The sequence below is a fragment of the Mytilus californianus genome, unplaced genomic scaffold (genome assembly GCF_021869535.1).
Source record: "Mytilus californianus isolate M0D057914Y unplaced genomic scaffold, xbMytCali1.0.p SCAF_3, whole genome shotgun sequence".
Lineage (NCBI taxonomy): Eukaryota > Metazoa > Mollusca > Bivalvia > Mytilida > Mytilidae > Mytilus > Mytilus californianus.
In genome coordinates, this window is record NW_026262679.1 from 121,933,918 (window position 1) to 121,954,821 (window position 20,904).

Sequence of the window (20,904 nt, forward strand, 5' to 3'; positions counted from 1 at the left end):
TTATATGGAAAATCGGTTATATCAGAAGAGTTTCCACCAATATTAATTTGCTCTCTGTGTGATACGGGAAAGGGTATAGAAAATGAACGTGCAAAGGATTCCCAATCAATGGAAAACAAGCCAATCCTATGTTACGTCGGTCTAATAGAGTTTCAGAAGAAGTAGACATTTGATGAAACGTTGTTATTCCTATCCCAGTTGTTGATCGTGGAAAAGATGAAGCAAGAAATATAATGGCAATTGTCCATGGAAAGTCGGAGAAGGTTATCTTCTTGCTAACAAACTTGGCATTTTGTAAGGGTCAAACACTAGAAACCAGTTTGAACCCACTGATTCCCTGTTTTTGAGTCCGTCAGCTGTATCTGTTGACAATTTCATATCTTTTCGACAAGCAGTTAAACTGTCTACCATTTGTATTGGGCAAGGTTTTTTAAAATGTGAATGTTCTGGAAAGAATTAACTCGAATAATTCAAGCCCTTACCGTCTCCGATTCTCTCCGCCTTTCGATAGTGAGCGTAATATAACGACTGGATTATTCGGGTTAGGAAAGAATAGATGTGCCTGTCGAAAAAAACAGGGCAATTATGTAACAGTAGATGTCACCCAAACTTATCATGCAAAAAAATCGTATGCCTTTTATTCATAATCATAGTTACTATACTATATATAAAAATATTAATTTTCGCGAACCATTTAGGTCACGGAAATTCCATTTTTTGCCATCAGTAAGGAGAGTTGTACAAATAATGTGAATACACAGAACCCCGAACCAATTCATCTTTTGCTAAAAGTATTTATCATTTTCTGTTTTTTATCTCCTAACATCATTCCATTTTTCTCTAATTTCGATTAAAATACGCCAAACCTGCAGTAAAAATAGATGTATGCCCCAAATAAACATTCCCCGATTGGTTGAACTACTATGGCGTCGATGTAAGGCAACGCAAGCCTCGATGTAAAGCACACGCTTCCCAAGAGTAAGGATAGTTGTACAAATAATGTGAATACACAGACCCCCGATCCAATTTATCTTTTGCTAAAAGTGTTCATCATTTTCTGTTTTGTATCTACCAACAACATTCCATTTTTCTATAATCCCGATCAGAGGCGGATTTAGAGGGTTTTTCAGGGGGCCCGGCCCCCCCCCCCCCCCCCTTTTGGTGGGAAAATTTGGTTGATTATATAGGGAATCACTGAAGCATGACTGGAGCGGGCCCCCTCTTAGGCAGTCAGTGCCCCCCCCCCCTTTATGAAAATTTCTGGATCCGCCACTGCCGATTTAAACATGTCAAAACCTGCAGTAAAAATAGATGTATGCCCCAAGTAAACATTTCCCGATTGGTTGAAAAGCTGTGGCCTCGATGTAAAGCAACGATAGCACACGCAAAAATTTCCGTTGATATGTTGAACTTCGACCCCGGGATTCAGCCGATTCACAAGATTTTCTTGCGCTCAAATGTAATTCTAAGTGTAGTATACTGGTAGTGTTTATTAAAAAAGTGTATTTCAAAATCTTTGGTTTATTTATATTAAGTAAAACACATTTCTTATATCAAGTTTAAACTTGTAAACAGGGATTTTACAAAATCCCTAGCAATACTTTCAGTGATTTTATAAAATCACTAACAATTTCAGGGATTTTTTAAGTGCTACCCTTATCCGTCCGTCCGTTCGTCCGTACTTACGTACGTCCCAAAATTAGTTTCCGTTCTCTAAATTTAGTTTGCCTCAATCAAATGTTATGAAACTTATACACAATGTTTATTACCATAAAACACAGATCAAGTTCGAATTTGGGTGGCGTCACTTTTACCGTTCTTGAGTTATATCCCTTTATAACGTTATATGCAAGCGGGGCATCATCTGTGTCACATGGACACATTCTCCATTTATTTCAAACTTGTGTCCGGTGAACTCACTAAAATTGTGAACGTGACTAACTATTGACATAGAAATAAATGTAAAATACTTATAGTGGTAGTCGGGAAAAACAAGGTTTTTTCATGTTAGAATTGCCATGGCTTTGAACTAGCTTTCAGTAACTGCGAGAACCTATGGATCAGTACCTTGTTTTTTTTTTACCTTTTTGTTAGGGTTTTTTGTGTGCCGATCTGATGAGTCCAGCTTTTACTGATTTTAATATTTTACTTTTATATTGTGCTGTTGCATTCACGTTACATACCACAAGCCTGCAATTCAGTGGTTCTCGTTGGTTACTGTTTGAAATATTGTTTTTTCGTTTGTTGATTTTAGCATACATCAGGCAGTTGGTTTTCTCTTTTAAATTGTTTCACATACATTGTGTCATGTCGGGGCCTTTTTTTTTTTAACTTACTATGTGGCATTTACTTTTCTCATTCTTGAAGGTACAGTGCCCTATAGTTGCTTACATCCTCGACAATTGGACTCTGGTGGGTTGTTATCAAATTGGCAATCATACCACCTCTCCTTATTTTTTTATTGTACGAGAATTAGATTGTCAAGACCAAATGTTAGTAAAATGCTCTTTTGATCGCCTTTCTTCACGAATCAGATAAGATAGTAACAAAAAATAAAATGCTCCGCTGGGCGCAGCTTGATACGACCGCAGAGGTCGAACCCTGAACAGTTGGGGCAAGTATGGACACAACATTCAAGCTTGATACAGCACTGAATTTGGATTGTGATTAAATATTTGACACAGCATAGGTTTCTGACACAGAATGAATGTGGTCTAAGAACTTAAATTTTTTTAATTTACCTATTTAAACCATATCATTATTATTTGCTTTTATATATAAATCAGAAATAACCAGTTTAAAATGGAAAATTTTAAAGGAAAAAAAAAGGAAAAAAAGGAAAAAAAATCCCCCCCCCCAATTTTTTGAACCCCCTTATGATTCATCACCCCCAAACTCTATCCCAGCCTTCCCTTTGTGGTATGGTACCTTGCAGTACAATTTCAGAGAGATCCATACACTTGAACACAAGTTATTGTCTGGAAACTAGAAAAATGCTTATTTTTGGCCCCTTATTCCTAAACGTTTTGGGCAATTACCCCTAAACTCAATTCCAGCTTTCCCTTTGTGATATGGAACCTTGTAGTACCATTTCAGAAAGATCCATACATTTACACACAAGTTATTGTCATGAAACTAGAAAAATGCTTGTTTTTTGCCCCTTTTTTGGCCCCTACTTCCTAAAATTTTGAGGCAATTACCCACAAAATCATTCCCAGCATTCCCTTTGTGATATGGAACCTTGTGGTACAATGTGAGAGAGATCCATACACTAATACACAAGTTATGTCTGGAAGTTACAAAAATGCTTATTTTTGGCCCCTAATTCCTTAACTGTTGGTACCATAACCTCCAAAATCAATCCCAACCTTCCTTTTGTGGTATTGAACCTTATGGTAAAATTTCATAGAGATCCATTCTCTTAAACTAAATTTAGAGTGCAAAAACCAATGTGTCTTCGGACGACGACGACGACGCCAACGTCATACCAATAAACGACCGCAAAATTTTTTTGCGGTCGTATAAAAACTACCATTACACTGAGAATGTGATTTATACTAGGATTATTTTATACACATAAAAATATGAAGATGTGGCATGATTGCAGATGAGACAAATTTCCGCCAGACACCAAATGACGTAGAAATTAGCAACTAAAAGTCATCGTATGGCTTTCAACAATGAACAAAACTCATTATATACAGTTTGTTAATGCAGTTTCATGCATCTACAGTATTGAGGCTGATGTAAATTATTCTATTTGTGCTAATATTAAGTTGATATCGGCGGCGCTAACATTTTATGTATAATGTTGAACATAACTGACATCACAGTTGGTTACAGTTTTATTGTATTTCATTACATTTTATATTCAGTTAAAAAATACAGCTTCTACAAATGATTGATAAAACAAACGATACTAAGATTAGTGCTTTTTAAAACTTAATCAGTTTATATCTAAGTCATTTTTTTAGCAAACTACTGATATTACCTATATTCCACCTGTGCAAGAGTATACTCTAATGCTACGTATGCATATAGTTTATTTTGTTAAATACAAAAACAATTTGTTGAAAAATTCCAGACAGTGCGTCAAACATTGGTTTGCACTTTTTCTGTTACTTTCGTATCTGTATCTTGGTTGGTTGTTTGTTTTGACCTGTCTACACTAACTTCCACTGGGTCTGCTTTGTCAACTTGTTCACTGTCTTTAGATTCAGATGTTCCGCCTTCTACAATATTCGTTATTGTGCTTTTTACCTCATTTGTCTGGCTTGATTCCTCAGAAATTCCTTGATCATGCGCAGATAAAGGACTTTTCTTACTTGAATCACTACAAGCCTCAGTTTCGTCATTACCCTCTGTTTGACAAGAAACTATCGATGATTGTTTTTCTTTTCCTGTATGTGCCAATTTGTAAAGCTTTTCTCCGGCCTTTTCAAGACGTTTTCGGTATTCAAGTTTTTTATGATGATTATCGGGAACTCCCAAAAGTCCATACATTGCTCCAAACCAACAACCTGCCATAACTCCTGTGCTGTCATTATCTCCAGAATGTAAAATACCCCTTTTACATATCTCAATCCAACTATCTCCCGAGCCGAGTATAGCATCATATGCAATCATTGGAGCATCATGTCCACTAGCCCCACCCCAACCGGAAAAACTTACAGACTTGTAAAATTTATCACGTGCTTCGATTCCATAATCTGATGGGAATTTCGGATGAGTATTCCCAGATGTAATGTTTCGTGTTTCTAAATAATTTTTCCATGCATTTTCGAAATATCCCCATTCTTTTAAATTCTCATTAACCGCATGACCCCTGTCCTGTATATACTTACGGGCAGCGGGTAGAGTGTCCATCAAACCCGCACCCCACTGTTCTACTGGCTTGTTCTGTATGGCGTAAGATGTAAACAAAGCGGCAGCTAAACTTCCTAAAAATCCCGTTGGGTGGTGATGAGTCATACGTCCGGATTCTATTCCATCGGCGATCAAATCGGATAGATTTTCAGATTTCGGATATACAAGACCAATACACATTGCCCGCATAGCAGCGCCACAGCCACCACCTCGCGGATTGAATGGAATTTCATAGCCCTTTTCTCTTGAAGGTTTCAGCATATGACAAGAATCCATTGTTGTTGGACCAGGTGCCCTTCCACTCATGTCGCGCATACCATTTTTATATTTTTCTGCAATATGCTTATATAAAGTTTCTTTGTCTTTTGTGTCTTTGGTTTCCTGTAAATCACCAAAAATAACTTTAACAACGCAATATCTTCAGATCTTTAGGTGCTATACAGCCGGATCAGGTCAAATAGCCTGTGGACTATTTAACCGACTCAATTAAGGAACTGTATTGTATTTTTATATTCGCCGACACCATTTGTCAACATGTGTATCTCGTTCATAAATAAAACTCGAATTTGGTTTATTGACCAGTAAATGTTCATTTTTACATTATGCATTGAACTTGGAATAGCATGGGCCAGGCACATTTAAAATGCTTTTGGTTAATATAAAATAAGACTTTGCGGTATGAATAATGCCATAAATAAGACTTTGCAGTATGATTGCCAATGAGACGACTATCAATCAGAGACCAAACGATGTGGGTTACAGCCTTCTTCAATGCTTGATTGATTGATTGTTGGTTGCTTAACGTCCAGTGGCAAATATTTCAGGCATTTCTTTATGACCTTCTACAATGATTTAAACCAATACTGTATAGAAAGCTATAATAAAATGCTCCGCAGGGCGCAGCTTGATACGACCGCAGAGGTCGAACCCTGAACAGTTGGGGCAAGTATGGACACAACATTCAAGCTTGATACAGCTCTGAATTTGGATTGTGATTAAATATTTGACACAGCATAGGTTTCTGACAGAATGAATGTGGTCTTAGAACTTAAAAATTTTAAATTGAACATTCACCTATTATGGTCCAATATCCAAAATCTAAATACATGGTTAGATTCAGCATATCAAAGAACCCCAAGAATTCAATTTTTGATGAAATCAAACAAAGTTTAATTTTGGACCCCGATTTGGACCAACTTGAAAACTAGGCCCATAATCAAAAATTAAATACATGTTTAGATTCAGCATATCAAAGAACCCTAAGAATTCAATTTTTGTTAAAATCAAACTAAGTTTAATTTTGGACCCTTTGGACCTCAATGTGGACCATTTTAAAAACGGGGCCCAAAATCCAAAAACTTAATACACGGTTAAAATCAGCATATTTAAGAACCCCAAGAATTCAAGAATAAAACCCCATTGAAATTGGTCAAGAAATAAGCAACTTATACGAAGTATCCTCTTTTGCACAATACTGTGCAATTGAATATTTCTTGCAATTGCGCAAAACTGTACAATTGACAATGTCTTGCTATTGCGCAATATTGTGCTATTGGATATTTCTTGCTATTGCACAATACTGTGCAATTGAAGATTTCTTGCTAATGCGCAATACTGTGCAATTGAAGATTTCTTGCTATTGTGCAATACTGTGCAATTGAAAATTTCTTGCTATTGCACAATACTTTTTATATAATAATTTACACATCCTGTTTGGTGTGTATCTCCTACCATATCATTATTATTTGCTTTTAAATATAAAACAGAGAAATAACCAACTTAAAATGGAAAATTTTAAAAGAAAAAAAAGGAAAAAAAGAAAAAAAGGAAAAAAAAAAAAAAAATCCCCCCCCCCAAATTTTATGAACCCCCTTATGATTCATCACCCCCAAACTCAATCCCAGCCTTCCCTTTGTGGTATGGTACCTTGCAGTACCATTTCAGAGAGATCCATACACTTGAACACAAGTTATTGTCTGGAAACTAGAAAAATGCTTATTTTTGGCCCCTTTTTGGCCCCTTATTCCTAAACATTTTGGGCAATTACCCCCAAACTCAATTCCAGCTTTCCCTTTGTGATATGGAACCTTGTAGTACAATTTCAGAAAGATCCATACACTTACACACAAGTTATTATCATGAAACTAGAAAAATGCTTGTTTTTTGCCCCTTTTTTGGCCCCTAATTCCTAATATTTTGAGGCAATTATCCCCAAAATCAATCCCAGCATTCCCTGTGTGATATGGAACCTTGTGGTACAATTTCAGAGAGATCCATACACTTGAACACAAGTTATTGTCTGGAAACTAGAAAAATGCTTATTTTTGGCCCCTTTTTGGCCCCTTATTCCTAAACGTTTAGGGCAATTACCCCCAAACTCAATTCCAGCTTTCTCTTTGTGATATGGAGCCTTGTAGTACAATTTCAGAAAGATCCATACACTTACACACAAGTTATTGTCATGAAACTAGAAAAATGCTTGTTTTTTGCCCCTTTTTTGGCCCCTAATTCCTAATATTTTGAGGCAATTACCCCCAAAATCAATCCCAGCATTCCCTGTGTGATATGGAACCTTGTGGAAGAATGTCAGAGAGATCCATACACTAACACACAAGTTATGTCTGGAAGTTACAAAAATGCTTATTTTTGGCCCCTTTTTGGCCCCTAATTCCTTAACTGTAGGTACCATAACCCCCAAAATCAATCCCAACCTTCCTTTTGTGGTATTGAACCTTATGGTAAAATTTCATAGAGATCCATTCACTTAAACTAAAGTTAGAGTGCGAAAACCAATGTGTCTTCGGACGACGCCGGACGACGACGACGACGACGACGACGACGCCAACGTCATACCAATATACGACCGCAAAAATTTTTTGCGGTCGTATAAAAATCTAAGACTGACAACTGCATGTATTAAAAGTATTTATTATCAAATGTTATTTAAATTCTAATGCAGATGCTATACAATAGGGCCTATTGAATGAGGGGGTGGACAGCTTTTGAGGGAGGTTGGGGCGGGAGGTGGGAGACAAAAAATAGGTGGGAGAGAAACAAGAGTGCACACACTGAAATGTCTCGCCTTCTTTACTAACCATTGATATTATGTTGATAGTCCTAAATGAAAGCTTTACTACAACTATTACATAAACTTAACATGATCCAAGAAAATGAAGTCAAGGTCATATAAACCAAACGAGAAATACATGTACACCTTACAATCATTCAATACACTAAATATAGTTGACCTATTGCTTATAGTTTCTAAGAAACAGACTTAACCAAGAAAACTAAACATTGACCAATGAATCGTGAAAATGAGGTCAAGGTCAGATATACCATACCAGACAGACATGAACAGCTTACAATCCTTCCATACAACAAATATAGCTGACCTATTGCTTATAGTTTAAGAATAAAAACAGACTGAAACACATAAACTTAACACTGAGCAATGAACCGTGAAAATGAGGTCAAGGTCAAATAAAACATGCAAGACTGACATGTACATCATAGAATATTTCCATACACCAAATATAGTTGACTTATTGCATATAGTATAAGAAAAAAGACCAAAACTCAAAAACTTAACTTTGACCACTGAACCATGAAAATAAGGTCAAAGTCAGATGACACCTGCCAGTTGGACATGTACACCTTACAATCATTCCATACACCAAATATAGTAGACCTATTGCATAAAGTATAAGAAAAACGGACCAAAACACAAAAACTTAACTATAACCACTGAACCATGAAAATGAGGTCAAGGTCAGATGACACCTGCCAGCTAGACATGTACACCTTACAATCATTCCATACACCAAATATAGTAGACCTATTGCATACAGTATAAGAAAAACAGACCAAAACACAAAAACTTAACTATAACCACTGAACCATGAAAATGAGGTCAAGGTCAGATGACACCTGCCAGTTGGACATGTACACCTTACAGTCCTTCCATACACCGAATATACTAGACCTATTGCTTATAGTATCTGAGATATGGACTTGACCACCAAAACTTAACCTTGTTCACTGATCCATGAAATGAGGTCGAGGTCAAGTGAAAACTGTCTGACAGGCATGAGGACCTTGCAAGGTACGCACATACCAAATATATTATTTATAATAAGAGAGAATTTAACATTACAAAAAATATTAACTTTTTTTCAAGTAGTCACTGAACCATGAAAATGAGGTCAAGGACATTGGACATGTGACTGACGGAAACTTCGTAACATGAGGCATCCATATACAAAGTATGAAGCATCCAGGTCTTCCACCTTCTAAAATATAAAGCTTTTAAGAAGTTAGCTAACGCCGCCGTAGCCGCCGGATCACTATCCCTATGTCGAGCTTTCTGCGACAAAAGTCGCAGGCTCGACAAAAAAGATTCTAAAAGTGGGAGGTGGGAGATAGGGGCGGGCCTGTCACCGTCGAGTCTTCATTTATAGATGGGAAAATAATAAAAAAAGTTTGAATCGTACAGTGAACAGCATTGGACGATTCACACTGGAGAAACTCTCAGTGGTTTAGCAAGTTGTGGAAATCTGAAGAACGTGAAATTAAAATGTCGGCAGATTTTCGGAAAAGGACAAACACGTTTATAAACAATACATAACATTATGTTATTTCCCATGCAACTTTTTAGAAAGGGTAAACAAAGTTTAATTGTGGTAATTTACTTCAATCAAGCAAAGCTATATCCAATGCAAAATAGAGAGGACTTTTTTTTAATCGAATCCAAGAGAACAGCTGGTTTTTGTCTCGCCTTGACGGAGTCAAAAAGCGAGACATAGGTATGTTGTTTCCGGCAGCGGCGGCGGCGGCGTCGTCAACAATGTATTAGTTTGTGATTAGGTCTAGTTTATGGTGAACCACAAGTGGTAGGTCAATGATATTTGGTATGCAGTTGTATTAGCATTAGCACATCTCATTTCCATGGAGATTATTTGGCCCTGCCCCCTCAGTCATAGTCTGTTGACTTTGAAAATTTTGCTTAGTTTACATGTATTAGTTTGTGATTAGGTCAGTTTATGGGGAACTACTAGTGGTAGGTCAATGATATTTGTTATGCAGTTGTATAAGCATTGGTATATCTTATTTCCATGAAGATTATTTGGCTCCGTCCCCTTAGTCATGGTCTTTTGGTGGCCTTCGGCTGTTGTCTGCTCTTTGGTCGGGTTGTTGTCTCTTTGAGATATTCCCCATTTCCATTCTCAATTTTATGACTTTGAAAATTTGCTTAGTTTACATGTATTAGTTTGTGATTAGGTCAGTTCAAGGGGAACCATTAGTGGTACGCCAATGTTAATTTGTATTCAGTTTCATCTCATTTCCATGGATAATATTTGGCCCCGCCCCCTCAGTCATGGTCTATATTGCTTTGAAACTTTTGCTTAGTTTACATGTATTAGTTTGTGATTAGATCAGTTTAAGATGAACTGCTAATGTTAAGTCAACGATATTTTATATGCAAATTTATTGTCATTTGCAAGTATCATTTCCATGGAGATTATATAGCCCCACCCCCTCATCATGGTTCATTGACTTTGAAACTTTTACATAGTTTACAAGTTAATGTTTGTGTTTAGGTTTGTTTAAAGGGAACGACTTATAATAAGTCAATGGTATTTAGTATGCAGTTGTATAAGCATTGGCACATCTCATTTTCATGTAGATTTTTTAGCCATGTACCTTCAGTCATGGTTCATCGACTTTGAATATTTGCATAACTTACATGTTAAAGTATTGCTATTTTAATTTCAACATTTGCATCATCAAAATTACAAAAAGGCGAGACATATCTCTGTGATAACAGTTTTATTAGGTTTTGTGTTTAAAAATCTCTATATAAAGCACCTGACGTACTATTAAGTCCCTGAGGGTACACAACGGCGGAATCATGGGCATGGGGCGTATAGGGCGTACGCCCCTTTTGATTGCCCAAAAAAAGTATACCATGTTTTTCACGATTTATATCATAAAATCGTCCAAACATTTTTGTAGGTATATAAGCCATTTATGAAATTACGCCTCCCCTTTCAAAAATCCTGGATCCACCTCTGGTACATTGTAACATCCATCCAGTAGCAATTACTCGGTATTGGCATGATTTAAAGGATAGAAATTGTTTGTAAATTTCCAGTTCACAAAACTGCAATTATACAATTCACCCAGGCAAAGTAAAACTTAGAACATTTTTGTTCCCTTATTTTTTTATGCTCTCACACTTTTTTTTTGCTTTCCATTTTTTTTTGTCTTGATAAACTTTTAGTAACTGCGACTTCTCTTATATCGGTACTATGTGTGTTTTGTCTGTATATTAGTTGTTTTATTTGTGTGCTTCGTACTGATCTCCCATTCCCAACTGATTTTTGTCTCGCCTTCGACGAAAGTCGCAGCAGGCGAGACATAGGGATTGCTTTTCCGGCGGAGATGGCGTCAACAATTGTTAAGTTTTCTGCTTAAGTTAGTTTGATAAGAACTACTTGTGATATATCAATGATATTTTGTATGCATTTGCATTACTATCAGTGCATATCAGTTTGACGACTTTTCTGAGGCCCTCTCCCCTATGTCATGGTCCAGTGACTTTGAATAAAGTAGCAGTTTTCAATGTTTAGTTTTCTGCTTAAGTCAGTTTGATTGGAATTACTTGTGATAGATCAATGATATTTTCTATAAAGTTGCATTACTATCAGTACACATCAGTTTGACGACTATTTCGATTCACTGTCGCCTTAGGTCATGGTGCAGTGAATTTCAATTAATTAAGTTTTCTGCTTGAGTTAGTTTGATCGGAACTACATTCCGGAAGCTAACTGAAGTAACATTTGCTTCATTGAAATGAAACTTATACAGATAGATGATAAAGGCAACAGAAATAAATCTGGAAATTTTGGTGTGAATAAGTCTAGGTCAAGGCTATTCAAAAAATGTTTGGAAAAACGATTTTCGGATTCGATATAGCTTAAGTTTCCCTTGCTTGATTGGAATGAAACTGATACAAATAGAAGATATATGGAAGTGGGAAAAACCCTTCTTCTTTTGTCAGTAGGTCAAAGTCACCTGTAATTGCTAAAAATAGATGTTTTGGGTTGAAAAAATGGTTTCCAGATGGCAACTTAAGTTTCACTTTCTTGATTGGAATGAAACTTATACAGATGAAAGATATAGGTGAAAATCCCATATATGTTGGGGTCAATAGGTTAACGGTCAAAGTACAATGTAACTGTTGCTAAAAGACTTTTTTTGTTGGCAAAGTGTTTTTCGGATGGTAGCTTGAAAGAAGCATATTCATATAAAACTTAAAGTAGTCTCGGTGAGCACTGAAGAGTAAAGATTGCATATATTTTGTAGTGGAAACTAAAAATTAAACATTGCATTGTATTATGTATTGGTAGGCAATATTAACAATTTAAGATATATATAGTAACTTTTCCATAACTGAAAAAACGAAGATATATATTACTTTAAAAATGACATCATTGCATGGTACTTTAGTCCCACGGCCCCAGCTTGTCTGGCAAAACAGCCGTTGGAGTCAGAGCAACAGGTCTGATTTGGATTGTAATTAAATATTGGACACATAATAGGTTTCTGACACAGAATAACTGTAGTCAAAGAACTTAGAATTGGTTATATGATTTGAATTTATATTCAATTTTTGTTTTAGTGCAATACTCTATGCTGTTGCGAATTGACCCCCCCCCCCCCCCCCGAAAAAAAATTAAAAGAAATTTACCCCCCGTTTTTTTTTTTTGCTTTTGAGGAATACACTATGCTGTTGCAAATTGATACCCCCCCCAAAAATTGCCCCCCTCACAATTTCTTTTTTACCCCCCCCCCCCCCAAAAAAAAAAAAAAATTCTTTCCCTCAAGATATGGTCATACTCTCAATTCAAATTTCCAATGGAGTTTGCAACCATAATTACCCATTTAAATACATCATAAAAGTCTTAAAATAGAAAATGACATACATAATCATGGCTAAAATTAATATTCCTCAATCAGCATTTTTAAATAGTAACTTCTAAAAATAAATTGACAGCTTATCACCTCAAGACAATACAACATTTCTTTATACATAATTTAAAAGCAGTGTAAGGGAGGTAATCCAAACATAACATTGTACTTTTTTTTAAATTGTCTATTAACCAGGAAACCCTTGTTTTTCCCTCTTTTTTGCCCCTAATTCCTAAACGGTTTGAGCCATAACCCCCCAAAGCCAATCCTAACCATCCCTTTGTGGTATTGAAATTTGTGGTATAATTTCAGAGAGATCCATATATACACCGTTCCACAAGTTATTGTCTGGAAACTAGAAAAATGCTTATTTGGGCCCCTTTTTGGCCCCTAATTCCTAAACTGTTAGGACTATAATCCCCAAAATAAATCCCAATTTTGCTTTTGTGGTTATAAACCTTGTATTTAAATTTCATAGATTTCTAATTACATTTACTTAAGTTATTGTCCGGAAACCAAATGTCTTCGGACGACGCTGACGACGACGACGCGATACCAATATACGACCGCAAAAATTTTGCGGTTGTATAAAAATGTTACTTACTATTTATCTATCTATAGGATATAACGTTAAAGTAAAGTACTGACTCGGATTCCGGAAAAAGTTTATAATAGACCAGGAATATATATATTGACATTAGACATACTGTCCCCAGAATAGACAGATAAATATAGATTCTTACATTGATACCAGTGGATTATTGGATTTATCCAATCGAGATAGTTAAATTATCGATTTTAAAGTCTGAGCCTTGGCGAGGACTTCAAAATTTATAATTTAATTATCGAGATTGGATAAATCCGATAATTCACGAGTAACTATGGGGGGGGGGGGGGGGGGGGGGGTCAACTATGTAAGAATCTGTTTCTCTAATGATTAAAAAATACATTTTCAATTTTTGTTAAACCAAAACCCCCTTCGAGTTCCTTCCACATTTCACAAAGTTGTCAATTTCATTAACACCTGTTAGCATATTTTGAGCTGATAAAGGTTATGACCCTTAAATTCATCCAATCATCTTCTGAGATCACCGGCAACCACACGTTGATTAAATTTTTTTATACAATGAGTGCAGAAAGGTATAAATTGTCAAAGAATTAGAGAAATAAAATTATAAATACCATGTAAGCTTCTGCAGTTGCCAAATGTAAAACAGTGTCATCGCTAACCATCCATTTTGGTAATGTAATCTTCAACTTTTCAATTCCTCCCAATTCTTTAGCTTCCTGGTGAATAGCGCTCCCCGAATGACAAAACTCCCAACTTCCATTTTTATATCCCATCGCGTCGCCTACGCCACTCAACACCATCGCGGCAACATATCTTTCCAATATTGTTGGAGGTGCCATTTTAATGACAGATAATACTTCTGCTTCTAAATATAGGCATTAGCAACAGTTGTCCATGCGAGTTGGTTTTTCTTCTTTCTGTTTTGTTTACGTTAGATAATACTTTTCGGTTATTTCCCTTACTCTCTCACATTATGCCCTAATACCGAATGTTAACGATAGACAGAAAGGGGCGTTTCAATTCATGTAATTAACATCAAAACATTGTTGCGAGTCTGACGTCATTCTATTGTTGTACCCGTTCTTTATGTCAGTGATAGGACTATCATTTACATGTAAGAAACCATTATGTTACCTTTAACTGTCCTATATTTTTAAGACTAACCCTCCTCTTTCTTAAAAATAGTGGACAGCTGAAGGTAGCATAATTATTGATTCTTACAGGTAAATGATATATAATTGTTCTAGGACTGAACAAAATCAATCAATTCACACATTTGTTTTCTTCATATGAAAAAAATTTACAACGAAAGAACAAATGACAATTACACAAACATATTTTGTAAGGTCACCTTCCAATACGGCATGTAATAATTTCGTCACTCATCAAGACGGTTTCTTGAAACAAAAACCCGATTCTAACGCAGCTAGCGTTAATACTGATTCAATGGCCATTTTTCTCGTTTTTTCGGTTGTCTCTGTTAGCATCAACTTGGTTGATGATGCTAGTTGTAAGTTGTTTTTGGTTCTTTTAGGTATTTCTTTTTGCAAAATATTTATCCTCGTCCGTCTTTGGATATAAAAATCGACCTCTGGTGTTGCTTGGGAAAAGGGGGGGGGGGGGGGGGGGGGGTATTTATAAATAACATCAAAATACAAATTATATTTGTTTCTTTCCAATGTATTTATAAATAGTTTCAAACACTTCACTTTAGATCAGATCTCAAAGGTAAAATTGATTGAATGCAATAATTATAGTTCATGTGGACCCTTTGGCTAAAATGGCTGTGTTTTCACCTCAAAATTTACTCCGAGTACAGACAAACCTATGTATCTGGAAATGTTTTAAGACATAGCATGCCCTAGATAAATAAAATTCAAATGCATTTTATGTTATAGAAAATGACATATTTGTTCATTTTATGTCAAAGTCTGTATCTACTGTGAATTCTACTCGGTTTTTATACGACCGCAAAAATTTTGCGTTCGTATATTGGTATCACGTCGTCGTCGTCCGAAGACACATTGGTTTCCGGACAATAACTTTTGTTTAAGTGTATGGATTTCTATGAATTTCTACCATAAGGTTTATATATGACCACAACAGGAAGGTTGGGATTGATTTTGGGGTTTATGGTCCTAACAGTTCAGGAATTAGGGGCCAAAATGGGGCCCAAATACGCATTATTCTAGTTTCCAGACAATGACTTGTGAAATGGTGTATGGATCTCTCTGAAATTATACCACAAGTTACCATATCACAAAGGGATGATAAGAATTTGCTTTGGGGGGTTATGGCTCAAACTGTTTAGGAATTAGGGGCAAATAAGGGGGAAAAACAAAGGTTTCCAGGTTAATGGACAATTACTTAAGTACAAAACATAATTTTAAAGCAGTGTAAGGGAGGTAATTCAAACACATTGTCAAATTACCTCCCTTACACTGCTTGTAAATTATTTATAAAGAAATGTATTGTCTTCAGGTGATTAGCTGTCAATTTATTTTTAGAAGTTACTATTTAAAAAATGTTTAATAAAGGTAATTTAATTATAGCCATGATTATGTATGTGAAGGAATTTTATTTTTAGATATTACTATCTCATGTTGCTGATGGAGGCTTTTTAATTTGAGCATGATTATGATGTCATTTTCTATTTTAAAAATTATTTAATTTTAGCCATGATTGTGTATGTGAAGGAATTTTATTTTTAGATATTACTATTTAATGTTGCTGATGAAAGTGTTTTGATTTTAGGCATGATTATGGTGTCATTTTCTATTTTTACACTTTTATGATGTATTTAAAAGGGTTTTTATGGGTGCAAAGTCCTAGCTGTCAATTTATTTTTAGAAGTTACTTTTAAATGCTGATGAAGGAATTTTATTTTTAGATATTACTATTAAAAGTTGCTGATGAAGGTTTTTTAATTTTAGCCATGACTATGATGTCATTTTCTATTTTAATACTTTTATGATGTATTTAAATGGGCTTTTATGGTTAAAAAAAGCATTTTTCTAGTTTCCAGACAGTAACTTATGATTAAGTGTGTGGATCTCTCTAAAATTGTACTACAAGGTTCCATACTACAAAGGAAAGACTGCAATTGAGTTTGATGGTTAATGCTAAAAGGGGGATTCAAAAAGTTTGGGGGGAAGGGGGGTTTCCAATTTTTTTTTAAAGGTTTTTTTTTCAAAATTTTCAAAATTTCAAATTTTTGAAAAGTTTCAAGAAGAAATCTTCAATTGCACAGTATTGCGCATTAGACTTGTAAGATCTTTGACCACATTTATTTTGTGTCAGAAACCTATATTATGTCAGAAATTTGATCACAATCCAAATTTAGATAGTACCAAGCTTGAATAGTGTGTCCAAATTTGCCCCAACTGTTCAGGGTTCGACCACTGCGGTCACCCGTCGTGTCGCTCATGTAAGTACGAACCCGCTAATAATTCTAATTCGGTATGTCACATTCGAGGAAAAGAGGACGGAATTGTGGTTACAGCAAATTGGAACATATCCGTCGTCACTTATGAAACAGAAGCCCACCTCCGGGTCCGGGATTTTCTCGCTGTGTTGAAGACCCATTGGTGGCCTTGGGATGTTTTCTGCTCTTTGGTCGGGTTGTTGTCTCTTTGACGCATTCTCCGTTTCCATTCAAAATTTTATTCCATAACGGTCAACCAACTCGTGATGACGGCCGTAAATATTTTTGAATGAAAACGATTTCAACTTCACCATTAGGAACTCTTGGTTCAATAGCTTCCTTGTAAGCAGCAACCCTCTATCAAGGAAATCACGATAGGAAATGCAAGCTCTGGAATATCGTATCAGCTGGGAGATATATACTCCATATGCAGTTGCTGCTGGTATGTTGCTACATAGAAATGGAAATTTCACAATTGGGAAGCTGAACTTATCTCTTTTGTCGTAAAGTTGTTGCTATTGATGAGTTTTTAATAATAGAAACGGTACCTCTTTCTTGATAACGCGTGAGCTTTAGGGGTTTTCCTACCTTACTGGGATGTCCTCTGCCCTGGACCCGCTGGGCCCCCAGACCCACGCCGAGGTTCGGGCGTATACGTAAAAATGGCCTAGCTACGCCACTGGTTGCTACAACTATATCCTCTTCGTTGTCCGCACTGAAATCGGATATAGCTGAATACATATTTGATTTTAATCCAAAGTTTGAATTACACAGTTACTATATACGACAACACTTTCTTCATTATTTGCATTAAGGTTCATGTGGACCCGTTGGCTAAAATGGCTACGTTTTCACCTCAAAATTTACTCTGAGTACAGACAAACCTGTGCATCTGGAAAAGTTTTAAGGGTATTTATAAATAACATCAAAATACAAATTATATTTGTTTCTTTCCAATGTATTTATAAATAGTTTCAAACACTTCACTTTAGATCAGATCTCAAAGGTAAAATTGATTGAATGCAATAATTATAGTTCATGTGGACCCTTTGGCTAAAATGGCTGTGTTTTCACCTCAAAATTTACTCCGAGTACAGACAAACCTATGTATCTGGAAATGTTTTAAGACATAGCATGCCCTAGATAAATAAAATTCAAATGCATTTTATGTTATAGAAAATGACATATTTGTTCATTTTATGTCAAAGTCTGTATCTACTGTGAATTCTACTCGGTTTTTATACGACCGCAAAAATTTTGCGTTCGTATATTGGTATCACGTCGTCGTCGTCCGAAGACACATTGGTTTCCGGACAATAACTTTTGTTTAAGTGTATGGATTTCTATGAATTTCTACCATAAGGTTTATATATGACCACAACAGGAAGGTTGGGATTGATTTTGGGGTTTATGGTCCTAACAGTTCAGGAATTAGGGGCCAAAATGGGGCCCAAATACGCATTATTCTAGTTTCCAGACAATGACTTGTGAAATGGTGTATGGATCTCTCTGAAATTATACCACAAGTTACCATATCACAAAGGGATGATAAGAATTTGCTTTGGGGGGTTATGGCTCAAACTGTTTAGGAATTAGGGGCAAATAAGGGGGAAAACAAAGGTTTCCAGGTTAATGGACAATTACTTAAGTACAAAACATAATTTTAACGCAGTGTAAGGGAGGTAATTCAAACACATTGTCAAATTACCTCCCTTACACTGCTTGTAAATTATTTATAAAGAAATGTATTGTCTTCAGGTGATTAGCTGTCAATTTATTTTTAGAAGTTACTATTTAAAAAATGTTTAATAAAGGTAATTTAATTATAGCCATGATTATGTATGCAAAGGAATTTTATTTTTAGATATTACTATCTCATGTTGCTGATGGAGGCTTTTTAATTTGAGCATGATTATGATGTCATTTTCTATTTTAAAAATTATTTAATTTTAGCCATGATTGTGTATATGAAGGAATTTTATTTTTAGATATTACTATTTAATGTTGCTGATGAAAGTGTTTTGATTTTAGGCATGATTATGGTGTCATTTTCTATTTTTACACTTTTATGATGTATTTAAAAGGGTTTTTATGGGTGCAAAGTCCTAGCTGTCAATTTATTTTTAGAAGTTACTTTTAAATGCTGATGAAGGAATTTTATTTTTAGATATTACTATTAAAAGTTGCTGATGAAGGAATTTTAATTTTAGCCATGACTATGATGTCATTTTCTATTTTAATACTTTTATGATGTATTTAAATGGGCTTTTATGGTTAAAAAAAGCATTTTTCTAGTTTCCAGACAGTAACTTATGATTAAGTGTGTGGATCTCTCTAAAATTGTACTACAAGGTTCCATACTACAAAGGAAAGACTGCAATTGAGTTTGATGGTTAATGCTAAAAGGGGGATTCAAAAAGTTTGGGGGGAAGGGGGGTTTCCAATTTTTTTTTAAAGGTTTTTTTTTCAAAATTTTCAAAATTTCAAATTTTTGAAAAGTTTCAAGAAGAAATCTTCAATTGCACAGTATTGCGCATTAGACTTGTAAGATCTTTGACCACATTTATTTCAGAAACCTATATTATGTCAGAAATTTGATCACAATCCAAATTTAGATAGTATCAAGCTTGAATAGTGTGTCCAAATTTGCCCCAACTGTTCAGGGTTCGACCACTGCGGTCACCCGTCGTGTCGCTCATGTAAGTACGAACCCGCTAATAATTCTAATTCGGTATGTCACATTCGAGGAAAAGAGGACGGGATTGTGGTTACAGCAAATTGGAACATATCCGTCGTCACTTATGAAACAGAAGCCCACCTCCGGGTCCGGGATTTTCTCGCTGTGTTGAAGACCCATTGGTGGCCTTGGGATGTTTTCTGCTCTTTGGTCGGGTTGTTGTCTCTTTGACGCATTCTCCGTTTCCATTCAAAATTTTATTCCATAACGGTCAACCAACTCGTGATGACGGCCGTAAATATTTTTGAATGAAAACGATTTCAACTTCACCATTAGGAACTCTTGGTTCAATAGCTTCCTTGTAAGCAGCAACCCTATATCAAGGAAATCACGATAGGAAATGCAAGCTCTGGAATATCGTATCAGCTGGGAGATATATACTCCATATGCAGTTGCTGTTGGTATGTTGCTACATAGAAATGGAAATTTCACAATTGGGAAGCTGAACTTATCTCTTTTGTCGTAAAGTTGTTGCTATTGATGAGTTTTTAATAATAGAAACGGTACCTCTTTCTTGATAACGCGTGAGCTTTAGGGGTTTTCCTACCTTACTGGGATGTCCTCTGCCCTGGACCCGCTGGGCCCCCAGACCCACGCCGAGGTTCGGGCGTATACGTAAAAATGGCCTAGCTACGCCACTGGTTGCTACAACTATATCCTCTTCGTTGTCCGCACTGAAATCGGATATAGCTGAATACATATTTGATTTTAATCCAAAGTTTGAATTACACAGTTACTATATACGACAACACTTTCTTCATTATTTGCATTAAGGTTCATGTGGACCCGTTGGCTAAAATGGCTACGTTTTCACCTCAAAATTTACTCTGAGTACAGACAAACCTGTGCATCTGGAAAAGTTTTAAGGCATAGCATGCCCTAGATAAATAAAATTCAAATGCATTTTATGTTTTAGAAAATTTAAAACTTAACTGGATTTTGCAGTGCACTTTTTTTCGTCCCTGCAGAAGATGATAAAATTAACAAGCAGTTGAGTTTCACTTGATATGGTCAACTCAGGTACACAGTTTAAATCACCAATTATTGTCAGGTCTCTATTGTCCATCTATTGTCAATGTCAATCGATACAGTTCACTTCAATTATTACCTGTGGGGAAGTTCTCAAGCCTCTTTCACAACTTAGTTTATTTTGGCACCTTCTGGAGGAATGAAAAAAAGTTCTAGGCAAAATCCTGTTCAGTTTTAATTTTCTAACACATAAAATATATTTGAATTTTATTTATCTAGGGCATGCTATGCCTTAAAAATTTTCCAGATACATAGATTCGTCTGTACTCGGAGTAAATTTTGAGGTGAAAACACAGTCATTTT

At 35.8% G+C, this 20,904-nt stretch overlaps 1 protein-coding gene across 1 annotated transcript; it reads right to left on the reverse strand.

Moving 5' to 3' along the window:
* Positions 1-3,832: 3,832 nt before the first annotated feature.
* Positions 3,833-14,377, reverse strand: LOC127736034 (ADP-ribosylhydrolase ARH1-like). The gene is made up of 2 exons (XM_052246533.1): positions 14,023-14,377; positions 3,833-5,247 (listed from the first exon to the last, which is right to left on the reverse strand). Exons 1-2 carry the CDS (start codon positions 14,248-14,250, stop codon positions 4,093-4,095), a joined length of 1,383 nt encoding a protein of 460 aa, XP_052102493.1. The 5' UTR covers positions 14,251-14,377; the 3' UTR covers positions 3,833-4,092.
* Positions 14,378-20,904: the final 6,527 nt, after the last annotated feature.